At 40.9% G+C, this 22494-nt stretch overlaps 1 protein-coding gene across 3 annotated transcripts in view; it reads right to left on the reverse strand.

Moving 5' to 3' along the window:
• Positions 1–2752: 2752 nt before the first annotated feature.
• Positions 2753–22494, reverse strand: part of PDZRN3 (PDZ domain containing ring finger 3) — a 281919-nt gene continuing 262177 nt past the window's right edge. For all 3 annotated transcript variants that reach the window (XM_001364413.5, XM_056804434.1, XM_007500096.3), the window contains 5 exons: positions 14328–14426; positions 12084–12146; positions 9231–9332; positions 6528–6644; positions 2753–5212 (listed from right to left, as the gene is read on the reverse strand). In XM_001364413.5, coding sequence (XP_001364450.1) covers positions 3668–5212; positions 6528–6644; positions 9231–9332; positions 12084–12146; positions 14328–14426 — 1926 coding nt within the window. In that variant the 3' untranslated portion in view covers positions 2753–3667. The remainder of the gene's footprint in view (positions 5213–6527; positions 6645–9230; positions 9333–12083; positions 12147–14327; positions 14427–22494) is intronic.

Consider the following 22494-nt stretch of genomic DNA (forward strand, 5'->3'; position numbering starts at 1 on the left):
AGCTACGATAATGGGTCCCATCTTTGTTTATTAGAAAATTGAACTAACTGTCCACATGTCCTCAGTATACAATGGACCCATTTGTTGCTCAATGAATGCTTTGGGGGTGCTAGGAACTGTAGAATGCACTGTGAACTATAAAATGAGATGATCACTGAGTAGAGGCAGCTTGGTGATACAGTGGATAGAGTAATGGTTTTAGAGGCAAGAAGACCTGAATTCAAAGCCAGACTGAAGAAACTCAGTAGAGTGTGACTGAACAAGTCATGTAAACTGTTTGCCTCAGTTTCCTCAACTGTAAAATGGATATAAGAGTACATACCTCAGAGAGTTGTGAGAATCAGTGGCAATGTGTTAAAAAAAAAATAAAAAAAGCTCTGAGTAGAGAGCCTGGCACATGGCAGGCTCCATATAAATACTTATCCCTTTCCTCTAGTGAAAAATCTCCTTTCTAGTGTTGTTGAAAACCCCCTGCTTTGGGCACTCTTATAATGAGCATCTTATTTAAATTATTTTAAGGAACGGGGACCTAAGAAACCCTCGCCACCAAATATGTATGAGTCAATTTTGGTTCTCCATGAAGCGATACCAACTAGGATGGCCACATTCTGGGCTCCAAAGAAACAAAGGCATCTCTTGGGAGTGAAATATCAGATTCTATTGTAATCTGACCCGAGTCCTCTCCTCTGATTTAAGTGGGGCTTTTAAGGCCCTGGTCCGTAAACCACAGTTCAACTTAATGGACCAAGCGGGAGTCTTTAGCGTGAGGCTTAGAGCGCAATTAAGAGTCAAAATTTAATGGCCTTGTTTAGAAATAGAACATGAATACAAGCCCTAATAGAGAAGAATGAAGTATTTTGAAGTTATGCTTTCATTAGTTTCCTTATTAGAAGTGTGGCAACCATGAGGGAGGCTCAAATTCCAGTCCTTTAAGGAAGCCTGATGGCATAGGGTTATAGCCAACATGAAGTCTCTGGCTAGGAGAATGCACTGATATTCTGAGAGATTTAATCAAAATTCCAGTTATTCAGTGAAAAAAAAGGCAGCAGGACCATAAATTTACTTGTATGATTCAATAAAGACTAGACAACCTGATGTTTGGTTGGTTTTTCCACTTTAAGTGTTTTTCCTGCTCCATTGATGGGAGAACAGAACTGGGGTTGTCTATAAACAGAGCCTCGCTCTTTGCAAATTCATTAACTAATGACAGCCTGCTTGGTAGCCGGAAGGAGGAAGGCTGATCAATTGTTAGCTTAAGTAGGGCCTTGATGAGAACTATTATTCCATTCCATTATTGACCAAGCCAAAGGCCCAGCATAGGAGGTATAGGATTGGTGCGATTGATGGAGTCTTGTGAGATTCAAGCTCAGTATCTCTTCCTGATGGGCAGTAATAGCTTGGAAAAAACTCCAGGCCTCAGTTTAAATAGAGGAGTGTCAACACAATCCTAGTAAGTTAATTAATAGCTGTACCTATTTACAGGGAATTAGCTCTGCTTCAGTCATAGACCACTCAGATGCCACAGAACACAGCTAATTGGGTGACTCCTTCCCTTAGCAAATATCCTTGGGTTTTACATGTGTCAGTGGGTCCTGCTTCATGCAGGAACTTGGGATGTAACAAACTAATTAATTTATTAAAAAAACAGGATAGATTTAAAGGTAAATAAGTTGAGTTCCAAACACTGGGCAAGTCATTTATTTCTGTCTCAGTTTTCTCATTTGTAGAATGGGGATAATACGAAGCCTTGTAAGATTGTATTAGATATTTGTAAACTTTGAAGACTATACACTGTGACAGACACATATATTTACATACATATATGTATATGTGTATATATTTTGGTTATTAATAAATGTAACATACTGGTTACATATGTGCGATATTCATATGAACTACTGATGTTTTATATACTACATATTAATTAATTATATTAATCAATTATGTTAATATTATTATATTAATTACTATTTATTGATTATATTAATATATTAATACCTATCTACCAATATCTATCAATCAATCTATTCATCCATCCACATATATGCAACATTCATATGCACTACTGATGTTTTATATACTATATTAATACCTCTCTACCAATATCTATCAATCAATCAATCAATCAATCTATCCATCCACCCATCTATCCATTTGTCTGTCTCTTTGTCCATTCATCCATCCATCTAGAACCTTCCCTCTCTCTCTATAGTTTTACATGTATATATACTTATATCCTCCCTCTCGTCTTTCCCCTTTTCCATTATTTCTAACCCTCCCTTCCTCCATCCATCCATCCATCTGGAATCTTCCCTCTATGTATAGTTTTACATGTATATACATTTATAAATTTCCTCTCCTCTTTTTCCTCTTCCATTATTTCTAACCCTCCCTTTTTCCCTCCCTCCATTGTTCCATTCTTCTATCTATCCATTCTTCTATCCATCCATATCTATTGGTTATTACTACAACTTATGACTGTGGGCAAATCATCAATTCTGTGGGTCTTTGGCTCCTTCTCTGGAAAAAGAGTGGGTTGGACTAAAGAATGGGTTGGTGCTAAGGTCCCTCTTACCTCTTGATCTATGGTCATATGAAGGTCTGAAGTGGCCCGAGCCAGTGAATGATAGGGCAAGAAGGGTTGAAGACATCAACCATCTACCTCTGAAGAGTTCTGGTGGCTGACACCCAGTGGTTTTCTTTGAAAGGCGCTCCCCCCAGGACAAATGAGAAGGAATCATTTCAAAGCAGATCAAATAGAAAATAATAATTTATTTTGACCTCAACTTGATGTTTGTAACTCATCGTGATTCCATGAAACTGCTTATTAAATTCAATACATTCAACTCTACAAAGCAAACAGATACTAGAGGGGGCACTTAAAAAATCACACAGACAGTCTCGTATCAACAACTTTCCTGTACATGCAAATTCTTTCAACAGGCTGTAACATTTGCAAACATGCTTGAACCTCCTTTAAAGCCACAGGATACTCTGCTCCAGGCCCTTCTTGTTAAACCTTGGTGCTTCCTTAGGAATATTACAAAGAAAAATGTTTAAATGTGGATCACAACGCTAAACACTGCTGGTCTGGTTATGTGTGGGAAGTATTCTAGAAGAGCTCACACAAAGGGAAGTCAGTGGTGCTGAGCTGCCAAGAACTTGAGCTAACGTACTGATAAACTGGCCCCAAGTATGGCAGACCCAGGGCAAGGTAATGTTACAAAAGAGGGTTTCGTAAAAATACATACTGCCAGTTGCATTTTGTGTTTCAGGCAGGAAAAAAAGCATGTCTAACTTTTTAATATGAATATAGTTTAAACAAATTCTTTTGTGTAAGTATGGTTAATAAGAAGATTTCTGAAATTTAAAACACTTTATGTAAAAGGTAGCAAGTAAAAAAGTACAATCAGTTATTTGAAAAAAAGCTGTTTGTTAATATTGCCTTCAAAGATAGTCAGTCAGGGTGGTTTTCTCCAGTTAAAATAGAGCTATGACACCCAATGTTGTAGAGTTCAGTTTTTCACCTATAAACACAATGACTCTATTTATCTTATATACAAAAACTTGCCACATTGAACGAGGCAGGAATTTTGACCCCAATGGTAGAGTTTGTTTGTTTGTTTGTTTGTTTGTTTTTGATATATACACAATACAGAAATGGAAGTTATACAGTAGTCACTGATAAGAAGGAATTGTATACTCTAGTACCATCTGGGGACTTTGTACCGTGGGTTAAGAGTTCTTGGATCGTCATCCAATTATCAAAGATTTTTTTGTTTCTTTTCTTCATCATCTTTTTGTGGCTCAGTTCAATGATGTTCATTTCCTTCTTTTCTTCGGCTCCTTGCTGCTCTTTCAGGCAATCCAGCCTGCTCTGCATCATGAACTCACGTCTTCTCCTCTGTTCCTTCGCTTTAACCACATGCTGCTTCCGCTCTTCTTTGCTCCAATACCGTCCCATCTTCATCTCGCTGATGGCGTCGTCATCTGTCGTCATGCCACTGCGCTCTTCTCGGATCTTCAGGGCTCTCTCACGCAGAAGCCGGTCTCGCACTGGCCTCTTGGTGATATAGCGAGTTCCATCGCTTCTTATCTTAACCTTCCATTCCATTCGGGGTTCAGACTGGTTGGAGGAATTCAAGTCCTTGCACATGCTGACCAGACTCATCTGGCTCTGGGCATACTCCACGGCCGACTTCTGCTGGATCAGTTGCATGTAACTCTGGTAATGCTGGGCATGGGCAGGGATGTGGGCATGCTTGTATGGGGAGTGATGATAGGGGGAGAGATAAGAGCCACCCACCTTTGGGCTCTGGGTCGGGCTCTTGCTTTCATCACTGGTCTTCCTCTCTTTGTTCTCCAGCTGTTTGCTAAGCTCGAGCTCTTTTGGAGAGGGGCAATACTTGGGGGTGCCAGTCTCTGGACTCTCTGTGATGGAGAGCAGATTCCTCTGGGATGCTTTGCAAGCAGTGGCCCCATCACTGCTGATGTTTTCTGCAATTCTCCGCAGGGAGTTATCTGGGGAGATTTCTAGGGTGAGTGGGGTACTGCGACAGCTCTCGCCAGTGTTGTAGGCACTGGAACTATCTTTGTCGGATTTCTCAGGGAGTTCAGTGATGTCCGAGAGCTCGTGCCTTCGGACATCGATGCTGGTGTTGTAATTCCGAAATCCACTATTGTGCAGCATCCAGGATTCTCGGTACTGCTCCTTCAGCTGCTGCATTTTGTGAGCTCTGACAATGTTCAGACACTCCAACTCGATATTGCGGAGCTCTTCATTCAGCATCTCCAGCTCTCTGTCCACACTCTCGGGGTCACTCTTGTTCACTTCTAGGGTGCTGTTCTGGTAGTACAGACTGTAGGGATTGGCACTCTTCACTTGGCACTTAAGTTCCAGGAGTTCTTGAAATCGCTCACACTCATCCACTGGGATCCCAAGGAAGTCAGCGTCTGTGCAATCTGCTGAAATAAAGGACTCATTGCTGAAGGGCACATCTCCGCTCCCAAGGGTGTCCTGGCTGTACATCAGTTTCCTCTGGCTCCCCAGAGTGTTAGAAGCTGTGGTGTGATCGTCAGCATTGTTCTCCTGCTCAGAGCTCTCATCATTGCGGGTGCTCTCGTCAGTGCGCCCCACACCACTGTCCTTCTCGTGCTGGTTTGACAAGATCGTGGCTGTGTCGGTGGTGCCCTCGTCTTCCTCATGTTTTTTCTAAACAAATAAAAATAACAACATTGCTGAAAAGAGGAAAATATATGGGACTGGTGTCCCATCTTCATCTTTTATCTCATAAAAACACAACTGTAAGGTACAGCTAGTCAGGTGGCTAAATGGATAGAGACCTGAGTTCAAATGTGAATTCAGACACTTCCTAGTTGTATGACTCTGGGCAAGTCACTTAACCCCTACTGGCTAGTTCATACCACTCTTTTGCCTTGGAACTGATACACAGCATTGATTCTAAGATGGAAGGTCACGGTTTTAAAAAACATGCACTCACATTTGTGGATGTGGAGAGATTTTTATTTCTAGGGAGAATCTTTTTAGAGGGGTATGATTGGGAGAAGTATTCTGTTTTCAAGATATTTTAGAATATTTAGCTATATAATAAGCAGACAGAATATGGTACCCAAGGTGAAGAGGGATCTCGTCTGTTTTGAATCCTGCCTTAGAAGTTCATTAGCTGTGTAATGCTGTGAGCCTCTTTACTAGAACCCCAGTTTCTTTCTTTTTTAAAAAATAGAAACTCTTATCGTCTGTCTTAGAATTGATCCTAGGTATGGTTTTCAAGGCAGAAGAGCAATAAGGGTTGGGCAACTAGGTTTAACTGACTTTGTCCAGAGTCATCCAGTTGAACTCAGTTTCTTTATCCAAAAAATGGTGATAATAATACCGTAAGTCCCTACTTTGTGAGGTCGTAGTGTGAGGGGCTACTTAAATCACTTGGCAGATTCCAAGTAATGGTCTAGAAATATCAGTTGTTACTATTTTTGGTCGCTAGTTTGTGTTTTACTAGGGGCTCAAACCTCTCCATCCATCCTGAAATCAGAAAAATGCTATGTGTGTTCACACAGAAGTGAGGATTACTTAGAAGATCATTTGTTTATGATGATGCATCAGTTATGTCATACATTTTCACTAAGTAAATTCGGGCCATCAGCCATAGAGCACATTTATTTTTCAACTTAATAATAGCACTTCCCTGGCCAAGAATATTAATATCTTGAATTACGCTGCTTATCAAATGGGAAAGTTCTTCAATTCTTTAGAATCTATAGCTAGGTTGAACACAGCCGGGCGGTCCATCTGAATGTCTCCATTAATTGCCAGCCCCCACAGTGTTGATTATAACCCTTCTCTACTAATGGGGATTTCCCATCTAGACTCCCATGGGAATTTCTGGTTGGTATTTATAATGACCTTCCAAATTTGGCTTCTTTTGGGGTTGGTGGTGAGGGAGAAGGGATAAGAATCACTCTTTCTGGGCTGAGCGCCCATCTTTCTGTCTGTATGGACACATTCTGACCTGCTGAAGCACGCTGGCAGTGAACTGCATGGCTTGGTGATGTTGTTCTTCCAGCATGTCCATGTGTAAGTCATCCAGAAAATCATTTCTGTCATCATCCAGCCATCCTTCATCCAGCTGTGGGAAGGGGAAGCAGAGACAGGACTTCAGCAGGACTTAAAAATCAGGGTTTGTGGTCATTAACTCCCCTAGTCCATCCACACTGTCTTACTAATTCTTCACATACAACACTCCATCTCCCATCTCCATGCTTCTGGACTGGCTGTCCCTCAAGCCTCCAATGCTCTCCCACTTTACCTCCATTCTCTGGCTTCCTTCAATCTCAAATCTTACCTTCGTTAGGAGGTTTTTTAATGGTCCTCTCAACTGTTAGTACCTTTCCTTCTGAAATTACTTCTCATTTAGTCTATCTATTAGTATCTAAGTATCTGCAAGTTAGACCTCCTGCCTTGCTTAGAATATGCTTTCCTTGAAGAAGCAGGGTTGTTGATCTTTTTCAAAACCCTAATAATTTTAGCATAGGGCCTGGCATAATCATTAGATAAACTCTTGACAGTTAACTGATTGAGTGAATAAGATTCATGCATTTTTCTGCTTTCTTGGAGAATCTCCAAGTTCTCTCTTTAAAGAAAGACTGCAGGCTAGTCTGGAAACTCATTAAAATAAGTTGGGAGAAACTTTCCTCCATTCATTTCCCTTTCTTCTTGGAGCAGTTCTCTTTCATACCACGTTATCATTTTCAAAGAATCCTGCTAAAAATTTAGGATGAAAAACAAAATCCAAGATGTCCCTTGCACCCAAATGAGCCTAAAGGGTTTCAAAGAAGGATGGCTAAGGAAAATAAGTTGGGAGATCAGGTTTCGGTCCTGCCTCTGTAATTTTATGCCTAGAGAAGTTAATATACTCCTTTCCTCATTTGTAAAATAAGAGAGATTAATTAGAAAGGGCTTCTTATTATCTCTCTATTCTTGAACTTTGGAAGCAGTGTCTGTCCAAGCCTATGGAGCCAAATCATTAGCAAATATCTGCAATGGGGATCCACTAGAAGCCTTCTTAATAAGATCAGGGGAGAAGCGAGGGTGCCCAATCAGATCACTCTACTCGATATTGTACTAGAAATGCTACCTATAGGAATAAGAGAAAATGAAGAAACTGAGGGAGTCAGAATGCTCATTGAGGAAATAAAGCTATTATTCTTCATAGATGATATGATGGTCTAGAGAATCAATTAAAAACTTATTGAAATAATTAACAACTTTAACAAAAATTGCAAGATATTAAAGAAAGGCAGATAAGTCATTGTTATTTCTCTACACTACCAATAAGTCCAAAAACAATGAGAAATCCCTTTTAAAATAACTGTTGGTAATATAAAATGCCTGCGAGCCTGCCTGCCAAGACAAAGCCTAGAGAGTCTCTCTTACATTGATTTTATGAAATGCACAAAATAAAATATATATGATTACAAAGAAAATCCCTTGTCCTGGAACATAGTTTTGGAATCTTTTTCTGAAAATAAGTTCATGGACTCAGACCCCATTCATTTATTACTTCCAGCAATATCATCATCACCACTGACCTCATCGTTCATGGGCTAATCTCTTTCTTGCCCCCTTTTATGATTGTTTCTTTGCTATTTAGTTTGAGTCTCTCTATATAAAGTAGGTTGGGTGTAGCCTGGAAATTCAATCCCTTGACAGTGCTTCCCACATGCTAGCTGGCCAAGTGAGGGTCATAGAATTTCTTCAATGGGTTCTTATACTCCATCATCCTTAGAAAACTTAAGTTATGGCTATCAAGTTGAGTTCCTCTTTTAGACAAGTAGATTCTGGATAACAAACTCATATTTCTAGACAGGACAATCAATGAAGGACTGCGACACGGCAAAATTGCCTTGCATTTATTTTGTTTCTACTTAAAGTGTATATGCTCTCTCTCCTCTATAGAATGTAAGCTCCCTGAAGATGGGGAGAGCTTCTTTTTTGACCTCTGTATGTCTCTACAGTCTGGCCTCTATAATATATGCTATATTTATATTATTATATATTATTTGAATATAGTATAAATATACATTATTTTTATATCAATATAATATAAACACACATTATATTTATATCAATACAATATAAAATACATTCTATTTATATTATGTTGATATAATATAAATATAAACTTATAAAATGCTTATAAACTGAAAGATTAGGCTTTGACTTTGGCACTGTCCCACTGAGTCAGCCTTGAAAGAGGAAGAGTGTCTGAAAGAAACCCAAACGTTTACTGAATTCAACAATGATCTTTCTTTGTTCTTTGGACTCTAGTAAATGCCAAGATTACTAAAAAAATGCAAGTGAGTCCCTGTCCTCACTAAGCTTGCACTGGATTGGAATCCTCTCTTTTTACTCTTTGATTTCAGCATTTTGGTGTCTAGTTTTTTGTTGCTGCCCTAGGATAGTTAGACTTTAGTAGATACTTAAATACCCGGCACCAAAAAGCTTTTCTTTCATATGCAAACAATTAGCATATTCATAATCTGGATTCTGAAGACAGTAAAAATTCATGTACTTCACTGAAGTAGTGAGTTAGTGCTCAAGTTAAGACTAATTACATATGGCACTCTCTACTGGACTAGAGATAGAGGCGTTGACATTGACCCATGAAGGGGAAACAAAGAAATATCTTCATAGATACTGTAAGTTGCCATACCTGGAGTTCAGGTCTTGCTATGAGCAGGGAGACATTCTTGCTCTCTTCACTGGTGAGAAGTGCCACGGCTTCCTCTCGGTTTTGCACCTCTATACCATTAATCTGAAAAAGAGAATAGCACACAGTGATTCAATCAGCTTGTGCGGAGGGACTTTATCCATCCTGATTTTGTACAGCCTCATTGTCAGACCTGGCCTTCCATAACCTCCCCTATTCACACCCGGAGCATCATTTATCATGCCCGGCCACAAAGGAACGTCTGTCTGAAAACATAACAAAGGCTTTCTACCAATGCCTTTTCCTCTTGGCCACTGCCTATGAGAAAGCCGCTGCTGGTTTGGTTGATGAGGTAACGAATGCTGAAGCAATAAAGAGTGCAGGTGGCATTGGGTGGATTTTTAATGAGATGCAAGAGGAAGCAGAGGGAGATGTCATACGGGGAGGAGAGGAAAGTGAAGGCATGGAGATGCTGCAATGAGGGTGCTGAGTCAGGAGGGGACATGGGAAAAGCTCAGGCCATATTACACCTAGCTGTGTAGGTTAACTAGCAGGCTCAGCAGGACAGTGATGGAGAGAGAGCAAGGAAGAAAATGATCTTGTGCTAATGAGTCGTTTGGATCCTGTGTTTGCTTTTTGTAAACCCTTGCCTTCCAACTTAGAATCACTACTGTGCATTGGCTCCAAGGTAGAAGAGTCATAAGGGCTAGGCAGTGGGGGTTAAGCCCAGCGTCACACAGCTAGAAAGTAAGTGTCTGAGGCCACATTTGAATACAGGACCTTCCATCTCTAACTCTGCTTCTCAATTCATTAAGCCAACCAGCTGGCCCTGATCCCACATTTTTTTTCAGACTCTTTAAGAGAATGAATAATAAGGAAAAGTCTTGAAGGTATGAGAAGTCACTCATTGTCCTTTATATTAAAATGGCACATGATGAATTAGAAATAGGTAAGTGTACGATGAATGAGAGAAAGGTATGGAATCTGTAGATCTGCAACGGAGCAAAACAGCTTTGAGGGATGTGGAGACCAAGCCAACAAGCTATCCTAAGTGCTGGGGCTAAAGATTGCAAGTAAGAGCACAGGTTATGGACTTCAGATTGGAAGGAACCTTCTGAGTCATCTAGTCCACTCTCCTTGCTTTCCATTTTGAATAATCAGAGAACCAGAGAAGTAGCTTCACCCCAAGGACCCACAGGTTGTAAGGGCCAGAGTTCTACCACTCCACAATGTCCTTTTTGGTCTTACTAGTCTATGCTAACTCTGTCCTAGAGACAGGAGCTGAAAAGATGAGGAATGGAAATCTGATTAGAAGGAATGAGTACCATAGGAAGATGGATGGCTATAATATGGAAGGCTTTACCAAGGTGATAGCGAACTTTCAGGATGAAAAAAATCCTTAAGAGCCACTCTATGAACTGTGCTAAATGTTCAGTCATGCAACCTAGGAATAATTCAATTAATTTTGCTGAAAATGTCCAAAGTCTACTTTCTACTTCTAGGTGAATCAGATTAAAAAACAAAACAACTTAGTCTGACAATAATTCTTCAGAGAAGCTTAAAGGAAAAGGGAAAATGGGAACTCATCTAGAAGGTTTTCTGCAAGTCTCAACTCTGGGACATCAGAATCATCCATTATCGTTAGTCTCTAAGTGGCAAGAAGTCAAAGACTTTGGCATCAAATTCAGTGATTGCATTCTAGGTACTGATTACGTGCAAAGAGTGCAGGGTGTAAATGTTAGCGTGAAGCCCCAGTAGGATGTAAGTATTAAAAATAGGCAACATTTATCTGTACTTGACAGGTTGCAAAGTCCTTTACAAATTTCTCATTTGATCTTCATAACAATCCTGAGAAGTGGGAGCTATTATCCTTATACCACAAACTAAAGCTGAACGGTCTGAGTGTCTTGCCCAATGGTACACAGTCTGTAAGTGTCAGAAGTGAGATTCTAACTCAGTTCTAATCCATTTCTAGTACAGTTGATGCTTTTCATTTATTGTAGTCTTGTCTGTTCTTTGTGACCTCATTTGTTTTTGTTTTTTGTTTTTTTTGCTAAGATACTGGAATGGTTCACCATTTCTTTCTCCAGGTTATTTTACAGATGAGGAAACTGAGACAAACAGGGTTAAATGACTTGCCCAAGGTCATACAACTATTAAGTATCTGAGGGCAGAATTGAACTCAGATGAGTCTTCTTGACTCCGGGTCCAGAACTCTTAGTCGCTGTACCACCTAACAGCCCCATTCTAGTTGAGTGCTCTATCTAATAGATGAAACCACTTCTGGGGATTATGCTTGTTCTGTTGGGCCCCAGAGGACAGAATTGGGAGAAACAGATCAAGTGGCAAAGAGGTATATTAAGTTCTGAGGTTAGAAAACCTTCCTAGGGAGCAGAGCTGCCCACAAGTCAAATGAGATAAACTCAGAAGGTAATAATGATTAATAATAATGATTTATATAGGACTTGACAGTTTGTGAAATGCCTTGCAAATATTATCTTGATGACAATCACAATAACTTTGAGAGGCAGGTCCTATTATTATTCTATTTTATAGTTGAGGAAACTGAGGCAAGCAGAGTTGTTAGGTGAGTTGCCCAGGGTCACATATGAACAGAGGTATTCCTGACTCCGGGTGCAGTATTCTATCTCCTTACTACTTAACTGCCCCTTTAGAGAGAGGTCCATAGGGGGTTGTTTTGTCACCCGAGGTCATTAAATAGTAGTAAGGAGGATGTAGAGGGGGGTCTGGTTTGGACTAGATGCTCCTAAGGTCTTTGCAAATCTGGAAATTTGATGCTTGTACTGAAGTAGGTCTAAATAAGCAAACAAACAAGATAGCAAGCAGCTAACTTACTTGGATGATACGGTCTCCCTCTCGTATGCGTCCGTCCTTTGCAGCAATGCTGTTGGGATCAATCTGAAAGACAGAGGAGGTTTAGGTCCCTTCCAGCTCCAAGTGCCTATGAGTCGAATCAAAGAGACAGACAGCCCCTATGCCCTCTGGACCCCCTTACAGGCAAGCAATAAAAGAGTTTCCAAAGTCAGCCTCTAATAAACACAGTTATCCTTAAGGATATTGCTTGGTATTGTCTTTGCAGAGAAAAGGGCAGTTTCCCAGATGACATACAAGAGGAGGGAGTGGGAATGTTCTATCCCCAGCCCTTTCTTTGGAAGATCTGTGATCTCTTGGCCCATTATATCAGAAATGAACCTATTCCATGTTGTCCGAATCTGTGGTGTGTTCACAAATACACAGCAAGAATCTCAGAAACAGTGTCTAATGACAAGGACAGCATTGGAGCTTTTGTACCCACTGGCGGCCAAACAGTGAAAAGATGAGGACAAAGAGATGCCGTGTTGTTTCATTGTGTTTCCTATCAACAACAATTTATATGATATTTACCAACTTCGTCTTGCAATGGCTGAAGAGTCCCAGATTCCAGAGAGAATAAGCATTTAGAAAAAGAAGGCTCCCCAAATGACCCAAGGGCCAAAGGACCTTAAACCCAGCAAGGGCTGTCAATCAGACATCTCTTCCTAGACCACTATTACATTAAGATTGATGGCATTTATTCTACTTCCCCCAGATGCCAATGATTAAAATCCCATGGGCTCCATGATGCATATTCATGGACTGGCCTGACTCATGGACCCACTCACATTGTTCTCTCTTTTTACAAACACTGAACCATGACCTGATTCTGGTTTATAAACTTAGTACACTGGAGATGTGCTTCATTGGTTCTCAGCAGGTAAGAGAATTTTACGAGCAGGTTTTGTCTTTTCTTTTTAAGAGAAAGACATACACAGAAGTTTTGAAAAGGGCAGTAGTAGATCCCTGGTTACAAGTCATCTATGCTCCATGTTTGTTAATTTTTTTGGTTCTAGATTTGGATTTCATTAATATAGGGAATTAGTGGTTCAGAGACTCTCAGAAAAAGCAAATCAGAAACTCTTCTGTCATCTGCAGTCTTAGGGAGTTGCCTGAGGTCACTGTGAGTTAAGTGACTTGCCCAAGGTCACACAGACAATGTCAGAGGCAGAACATGACTGGAGATTATTGACTCCAAAGAACCTACTATGGATATGCCTTCTACCAGCTATGTATGCTATGAAGTATGAAGCCTCCCAGCCCTTGGACACCTAGCTCAAAAATGAGATAAATTGGTCACACCATTTTGCAAGTGAAAACTCTGGAAATGGTCATGGTGCTCAACATTACTAGGCACCTATAAGTTATAACCCTATTCTTGCATGTATGGTGTACATAAGTCCTAGAGATAGAGTTACAGAGGAATTTTGAAACTACCTGTGTGATTGCCAGATGTTTTCATCATATCTCTCTCCTTCCCCTGTCCCATCACCTCTTTTCTTTCTGTCTTCCCGTCTGTCTGTCTGTCTCTTTCCTGCTCTCTGTCTTTCTATTTCCCTCTACAAATGCCTGTCTCTCTATATCCCTATTTATCTCTGTCCATTGTTCCCTTTCTCTCTCTCTCTCTCTGTCTTTCCTTTTCTCTGTATATATTTCTGTCTCTCTGTATGTCTCTCTTTCTATTTCTCTCTATAAATGTCTGCCTCTGTATATCTCTCTTTCTCTAGCTGTCTACCTCTCTCTGTCACTGTTTCTATTTCTCTTTCTATTTCTGTCTCTGAATATCTATTCCCTGTCTGCTTCTCTCTGCCCTATTTCTCTGTATATATTTCTGTCTATCTGTATGCCTCTATTTCTCTCTATAAATGTCTGTCCATTTCTCTCTTTATCTCTGTCACTGTCTCATTCCTTCTCTCTCTCTCTCTCTTTCTGTCTCTCTGTATGTCTATTCCATCTGCTTCTCTCTCTTTCAATGTATCTTTCCTTCTCTCTGTTCTTACTTCTCTGTATGTATTTGTCATCTCTGTATGTCTCTATTTCTTTCTCTGTCCTTCTGTCTCACTCACACACACATTGACACAGACACACAGACACACAGACACACACACAGAAAGGAAAATGAACAATTGATCTGCCTATAGCTCTGCCAAAGAACAAGCTGAGCTGAGCTGAGCTGAGCTGGGGGTACTTAGCTGAATGAGTGGGAATGTAGTAACTCATTCTTACCTCACTAATATAAATCCCGATGTCATCTTCATCATCTGTCCGGTAACACACAGTGAGACCAAGTTTGTCTTGGCTATTCAGCCGGTACAAATCCACCTCCTAGGCAGAGAAAAGGACATCCAAGATCAGACAGGCTGCATGATGATAGAGACCTGTCAAGTGCTTTGAAAATATTTTGCTTAAACGCCACCCTGGATTTCTTTTCATTTTACTGCAGACAGCAGGTTAACTTACTGAACAAAAAGTGATTATGTCTGTGGGATCAATGCCGAGGGCATTTCTGACCTTTCAATCAATAGAAAGCCATTTTGAAAATAGTTCTTTCATTGATCTTAAAGAAAGAAAAATCACCTATATTTCATTCAGAGTCGGGACTTCCAGTGGCAAACCTTTTTAAAAAGCAATACTTCAATGGCTGTCACAAACAAGGGCATTTTCATACAAAAGCCACTCAACTATTTTAGTCCAAACGTTTCCAATGTGTCGAGTTGAGATGATCTCACTTAGGGCTCTTTTAATATTCACAGCAATGTAACTTGCAAAGAGAGATTACTGCATAAATTCATCCCAGAAAGGAGGGCAACACGATAGCATGCAATTAATGTTTTCCACAACAGCTGTGATATTTACAGTTGAGAAATTAGTTTCAGGCTTTATTACAGCAAATGAAAGAAGATAAAAGCAGAGGGAGACCGAGTGCTTGGCAAGACACACGAGCTCAGCAAATGGCTGAGCCACAGAGCACATTGCATGGCCCAATTAGCCTGGGCTTCAGAAGGAAATCAGACCTTTGAAAACAGCTAAAGCCTCTGGGAGGAAGTTATGGGGTTGTCTCGGAAGTGTTAACAAGTCGCGGAGTCCAATCTAGCCTATCAGCCAGGCAGGCATAAAAGATGTTGCCACAGCAAATTATAGTCCCCATCCACGGCGTTTGTGATGATACACATTCTGTGACAGCTCGTTGGGTCTGTTTATAAAACATCTTACAGTAGACGGGGGAGGGTGGAGGGTTTAGGGTTAGGGTTAGGGGAGTTCTGAGCACTGCATTGCCATTTTCACAAATGATCATTCTACAATGTTGCTGTCATTGTGTACTGTTTTCTCCTGGTTCTGCTTATTTCGCTCCGCATCAGTCCCTGCAGATCTTTCCAGCTATTTCTGAAATCATCCTGCTTATAAGTTTTTATAGCCAGGTAGGAGTTTAAACATAACAATTATTATTGTTAAAGGATTTCAAAACCCCTTATACATATTACTTCATTTACTCCTCACAATAACCGTGGAAGGTAGTCTCTGTGTATCTGGTATCTCCATTTTAGAGATGAGAAAACTGAGGTTCAGAGAGGTGGGCGAAGGGTCCTGTCCAGTGTCACACAGCTAGTAAATGGCATAGCTTCCTGATTTTGAAGTCCATCTTGCATTCTTTTACATCATGTCGCTGTCCAGTGATGTCTGACTCTTTGTGACCCCACAGATCACAGCATATCATACCCTTCTGTCTTCCATTATATCTTCAAATCTGTCTAAGCTCACATTCGTCATTTCCACACCACTATCTATCTATCTGTCTGTCTATGCCTCTGTTGTCCCCTTTTCCTTTTGCCTTCAATTCTTCCCAACACTGGGGTCTTTTTGAATGAGCCTTGTCTGCTGCCCCTCAGTAAATGTATGAGGGTCTTCTCTGGGTAAAGCATTTTCCTAGGTGGCATGGTGACTTAGGGGGTTCACTGGATGGAAAGGACCGGCCAGGGCCAGATGGTTTGTGCCAAAAATAACACATCACTTACACAAGAGTCAAAACCCAGAACTCTTAGATAAGAAAAGTGAACTTTGCCTTTGAACTTGATTATCCCAGAGTATGAGATATATAAAGCATCAGGGAAATTATATCTAGTCCATGCCTCCCATTTTACAGATGAGGAAAGGAATGTACTTGGATAGACAGTCATTAGAATTGGTCCACTGCACCAACAGGAGACAGAATGGGGCAGTGGAATAAGCAAAGACCTGGGTTAAAACCATAGAGGCTGACAGATACTACTTATTCAACCATAATCAAGTCACCTAACCATATTGAGTCTTTTTCAACTATAGAAGGAGCTTGAACCAGAACAGGGGTGTCAAACTCAAATATCAAGGGGTGTCAGAGAAAGGGTATATAAGGACTTCTGAAGGCCACATACTAACTTAGAAAACCACATATTCACATTATCTATGTTCTATTGTATTTTAATTTCTTTTGTTAAATATTTTCCAATTATATTAGGATCTGATTTTATGGAATTTAAGAGACAGCTCTGAACTAGAAAACCTCACAGGCTCCTTCCCGCTCTAAATCTATTATCCTATATCATAAATAGCTACTGAAAATGAACAATGAGTTGGGTCCAGAATCAAACTGGAAGAAAGTTTGGGAGCTATAATTGGGAAGCTGCATAATTTTTTTTGATAACCCTTAACTTTTCCCTGAAACATGGTCCATGATTTCAATATCGATATTCTTCCAGTGATATTATGATGGTAAGTCAAGGAATTCAATAGTTTCCTCCATAATTGATCACCCAAAGAAAGGGCAGAGGAGAAGGGAATGAGAGGTGGGAATGGGAAGTGCCAAGTTACCAATGAGGGATCCCACAGAAGCAGAGGTTTAAAGGATGGCAACAGAGAAATTAATGATCAGGAAAGAGATGTGCCAGTTACAAAGCAAGATCGTGGGGGGGGGGCAGACTGTGTTCCACTGGTATCCATAAGATATCAAGATTACGTAACAATAATCTTAACATATTGTGGGAAGGCATGGAGGAAAGTGGCACAGAATCAGCAGGCATGGAAGGAATTTGCAATCTGTATTGATAGGGAAGAATCCAAATTGGTGAGATGACAGGGCTATCAGGGCACCTGAATACTTTAAAGATATACAATTTAACAATAATAGTCAATAGATGTTCAAGAAACACCTAATTATGTGATAGGTGCTGGCAGAAGATGATAGATTCAGAACTTGGAGACCTTGGAGGCCATCTGATAGAACACTTTCCTTTTATAGATGGAGAAACTGAGGCATGAACCTGTTTAAAATGGCAGGCTCAGAGGGCAACTAGGTGGCTCAATTGATTGAGAGCCAGGCTCAGAGATGAGAGGTCCTGGGTTCAAATTTAACCTCAGCCACTTTCTAGCTGTGTGACCATAGGCAAGTCACTTCACCCCCATTGCCTAGCCCTTACTACCTTGGAACCAATACCAAATATTGATTCTAAAACAGAAGGTAAGGGTTGAAAAAAATAAAATGGCATGCCCATCATAAAATATAGCTGGTAAATGTCAGGGGTGGCATCTTAGGGTTACAGAATTATGACTATATTGCAGGAAAAAGACCTTAGAGGCCATCTAGTTTGACCCTCCCATTTTACAGATGAGGAAACTAAGGCCCAGAAACATTTACTGTCCTACCTGGGTCACACAGTTTGTAGGTGTCAGAGGCAGGACTTGACCCCTTGATAGGACTTTAAGACTCCAAATCATGCCTTTTTGTCACTATATGATTTTGCCTCTTTTCATCTATACATTACAGATCCATGCCCTTCTAACTCTTAGGAGCTGGTTTCTGAGACTAGCTTTGACTTGCTTTGGGTTGAAAAAAATTCTTCCCTACCTTGCACCACAAACCCATAGTCTGTTCCCATCTCCAACTTGGACGGACCTATTAGAATTGATTCTTGGCTGATATTGCCTTCAAGAACCCATCATTTCTTCAAGTCATGGTGAGACAACAGAACAGTCTTTTGGTCCTAAGAATAATAACGACTGACATTTCCATTATGTTTTTGGGGTTACAAACTACTTTCCTGATATCAATCCTATGAAGCATCCCTAATTATATTGTCAATCATGTCCTATGGATGAGGAAATTGATCCTCAGAGAGGTGCTTATTATGAAAAAGTCATAAAATACAAATAATACCGACTTTGTGCTAATTCTGACTGGTCTCCTTTCCCCATCCCCCCAACTTAGCGGGAACCAGGGAAATGTGTGACATTTTTTGGTCCCCGGCCAAATGGAGGGCTCTAAGCTGAATGTAAACATAACGTCTTCCATCGCCATAATGGGACATTGTCCAAAAAATGAAAGTTTTGTGCCCCATCAGCAGGTTCTTCATCAGACAGGCAGTCATCAAAAACACTGAGACATACTTTGAAAAGGTCACAGGGAGAAAAATCCGAGTGTTGCTAACACTGCATGTCCTTGTTTTCCAATGTTCTCAAGGGAGAAAAAAGCCCCTTAACGGTATTTTTATTATGTTCTAAGGGTCTGACCAAAAGGCCAATCCAAGCTCGAGCCACATTCACAGGAGTGTCTAAACCAAGGAGGTAATATTCCCACTGAATCCAGAATTAGTTGGATCCCTCCTTGCTTACTTTGTTCCTTCCTAGATTCTTCCTTATAAAAGAAACATTGAAAAACTGGAAGTGATCCAGAGAGAGGGCAACCGGGACAGAGAAGGGTCTAGCAAACACGTCATGAAAAGAATGAATGGTGGACGGAACCATTTTAAGAATGGCCAGCCTGAAGACAGGGTTTAGGGCATGACCCGATAACTTGCTTTGAATATCTGCAGGCTTCTGAGACTCACTCTGTGCAGCACTGATGGGAAGATGTTTGCTCCAGGAAACATTTATTGAATGCCTGCTACATCCTAAGCATTATAAGTTAGCCACTGGGGATAGAGGGCAATGAAAGAAGCCAAGGGCTCTATGAGGGGGAGATGATGAGAACTCTAGCAGAGGGAGAGGGGAGCAGCCTGTGCAAGGGGATGGAGGCAGGAGACCTGGAAAGAGAGGTCACATACAGGGAATAGCAGGTAGGTCATGTGGCTACAAGATGGAGCATATGTAAGGGGGACTCATGTGTGACCTTTCTAGAAAGATGTCTTATAGCCAGATGGTGAAGGGCTTCAAAGGCCAGTCAGAATTTTCATTTTATCTTTCAGGGAGCTACTTGACACAGAAAGGTAGACTTGTAGCTCAAACAGCATGATACAGTGGAAAAAATGTTGGCTCTAGAATTAGAGACCTGGGTTTGAGTGCCACTTGTGAGGCTAGCTATTTGGATGACCATAGGCAAGTCACTTACCCCCTAAAGCCTTAGTTTCCCCATCTGCAAAAGGGTGATGATTAGACTGGATGGCCTCTAAAGACTCTTTCTTTGATCTTTTCTGTTCTAGAATATCTGATACTTTGGCATATGTTCAATTATGTGGTAAGCTTCTGAAGGCCTCTTGGTGTCTCATACTTCTCTTGGATGATGTTCAGTCATGTCCAGCTTGTCATGACCTCATTTGGGTTTTCTTGGAAAAGATAGTAAAATGGTTTGCCATTTCCTTCTCCAACTCATTTTATAGATGAGTAAACTGAGGCAAACATGGTGAAATGACTTGCTCAGGGTCACTTAGCTAGTAAGTGTCTGAAGCTGGACTGGAACTCAGGTAGAAGAATCTTCTTGACTCTAGGTTCAGCTCTCTATCCATTGTGCCACCTAGTTGCTTTTGGCACACAGTAGGTGTTTTGGATCACTCAGTGTGCTAAAGGAGTCATGCTTAATAGGGTTGTGTTCACTGTCTAATCATCTGTAATTCATTTAGTAAAAAAAATGGAAGTTGTTTCTGGCTGGGCATTTTTTCAGGTATTACCCTCCCCCACCCCGATGACACGTGGTCCATACCACTACAGACTTCTTTAGAGTCCAGCATCGATTTTAGCTGCTAGCTTCCATTAAAATTATTCCTAGGAGAACACGATTACCCAGAAAGTCATGTTGCATCAATTTAGCAGGATTTTGCTAAAGCTTACTGCAAGGTTGTTGAGACCAAATTCCTTCCCTGAAAGCAAGGAGAGGCCCCTGCATGGACACAAGGTGAGTTATGCATAGAGAGAGCCAAATGCTCTTCAAGACATTTGCTGTGAGGCCAAGCCAGCCCCACCACCCCCGAGTCCATTTGGTTGTCAGGATGACCTTGTGACATCCAGCTTAGGGAGGGAGTGGATAGGGTGAGTGAAATCTCTTGGGGGTAGCTTTCTACCTTGAAAATGTCTTAATTTTGAAAAGGAAAAGATGCATGGGATGAAGACGAGTGGGGAAAGTGCAACTGTAAGAGCAGGGCTGAAAAAGTCTTCTGATGCACTTGTAAATTCTGAAGGAAGTAGCTGCTCACTTGAGTTTCTCTTTGTTCTTTGGCAGACTTCATAGGAAGTGGATACCAAATTTATCTGTATGTAATTCAGGGCTGAATGAGGGCTTGGCAGGGGCTCTTCAATAGGAGGTCATTTTTGGAAAACCTTTGGTACATTTGGTATCAATGTGGCTATTTGGGGGCAGCTAGGTGGAGCAGTGGATAGAGGGCAGAGCCCAGAATCAGGAAGACTCCTCTTCCTGAATTCAACTCCAGCCTCAGTCACTTCCTACTTTTGTGACCCTGGGCAAGTCACTTCACCCTGTTTGCCTCAGTTTCCTCATCTGTCAGATGAGCTGGAGAAGGAAATGGGAAACCACTCCAGTACCTTTGCCCAGAAAATCCCAAATTGGGTCACAAAGAGTTGGACGTGATTGAAAAATGACTGAATACACATGCTGACCACAGAGTCATTTTACAGATGAAGTGACTGGCCCAGGATTCCATAGGCAGTAAGTTCCAGGGAGTGAAACTGATTTTAATAGGAGGGCATGAATAGCAACCAACTGGGGTTTCAGTAATTCCTTACAGCTGAAGCAAGGGTCTACGGCTCTTCTGCTGGGACCTTTGCCTCTAGGGGATTAGCTTGCATGGGCAGTAAACAAAATTCCAGATGAATAATATGACAAACAGAAAATGGAACTGATCCTATATGGAATCTCAAGATCTACTTTATTTGGAAGACTTTTCCCCATCCCTCCACCTGGTAATGCCTTCTCTTTTCAGACTGCCTTCAGCTACTCTCTATTTCTTGTATGGATCTAGTTTTGGGACAACTATGTGGTCCAGTGGATAGAGTGCTGGACCTGGTGTCTAGAAGACTCCTCTTCCAGAGTTAGAATATGGCTATGTGACCTTGGGTAAATCACTTGATCTTGTTTGCCTCAGTTTCCTCATCTGTCAGATGAACTGGAGAAGGAAATGGCAAACTGTTTCAGTGTCTTTGCCAAGAAAATCCCCAATGGGATAATAACAGGTCAGACACAATTGAACCAACTGAACAGCAACAGCCATGAAAATTCCAAATGGGTCAGCATGACTGAAAAAACCACTAACCGACAACAATAAAATCTAGGTAGCACATGTTATCACTCTCATTAGAATTTATATTCCTCAAAGGAAAAGTCTCTTCTCTCTCCTCAATGCTCATTTTTCTTTGGTTACCTAGCACTTAAGCACAGTACCTAGAACACAGTAAGCACTTAAATGCTTGTTGACCGACTGATACAGGAAAAATGTCCTGCTGACATTACCATAATGCCCTTGACGAAATCACCTTCTGGGTCTTGGCTTCCTTGCATGGCAAATGAGTGGTCTGGAATAGAAAATCTCTAAGGTCATGAATAAGCAGTCTTGGGACGTTCTCCTTCCTCTGGGTCTTCAAGCAAAAACTGGATGATCCTTTGATGAGGACATCATGGAAGACATTTTTTGGCCAGGCACGGATTGGCCTAACTGGCTGAGGGGCTCCTTTCCAATTCGGAATAGATCCTGCTTTTCTAATATTCCTGTCTCTTCTAGTTTCAGTATTTTTAAATAAAGAAGCAATATCTTGGAGCTCAGTGAAAGTTTAAACTCCTCAAACTCAACTGATCCTCATTAATTTCCAATTTAATTCCAGCTTGAACCTGAGTGGCTTTTTATCAAACAAGGACTAACTGAGCTGTGTACAGCAGTATAAGCATTCTCAATAAATATTTGTTCATCAAGATGAAGATATGATTTTTAAAAAGACTATTAATCAAAGTGGTATGAATAATTTATTGGTATTATCTGGATGGCAGCCGCTAGCGTCCCCAATGCCTTGTTGAGTTGTCGAGACGGAAAGTTTTTTTTTTTCAAAATACCCTTTCAGGTGAAATTTAAATCATTCCAATCAATAGCATGAGCTTCCAGGAGTAATAGACACATAAAATACACGCATGTCCAAACAAATGTCA

Source organism: Monodelphis domestica, chromosome 7, assembly GCF_027887165.1.
Source record: "Monodelphis domestica isolate mMonDom1 chromosome 7, mMonDom1.pri, whole genome shotgun sequence".
NCBI classification, from domain to species: domain Eukaryota; kingdom Metazoa; phylum Chordata; class Mammalia; order Didelphimorphia; family Didelphidae; genus Monodelphis; species Monodelphis domestica.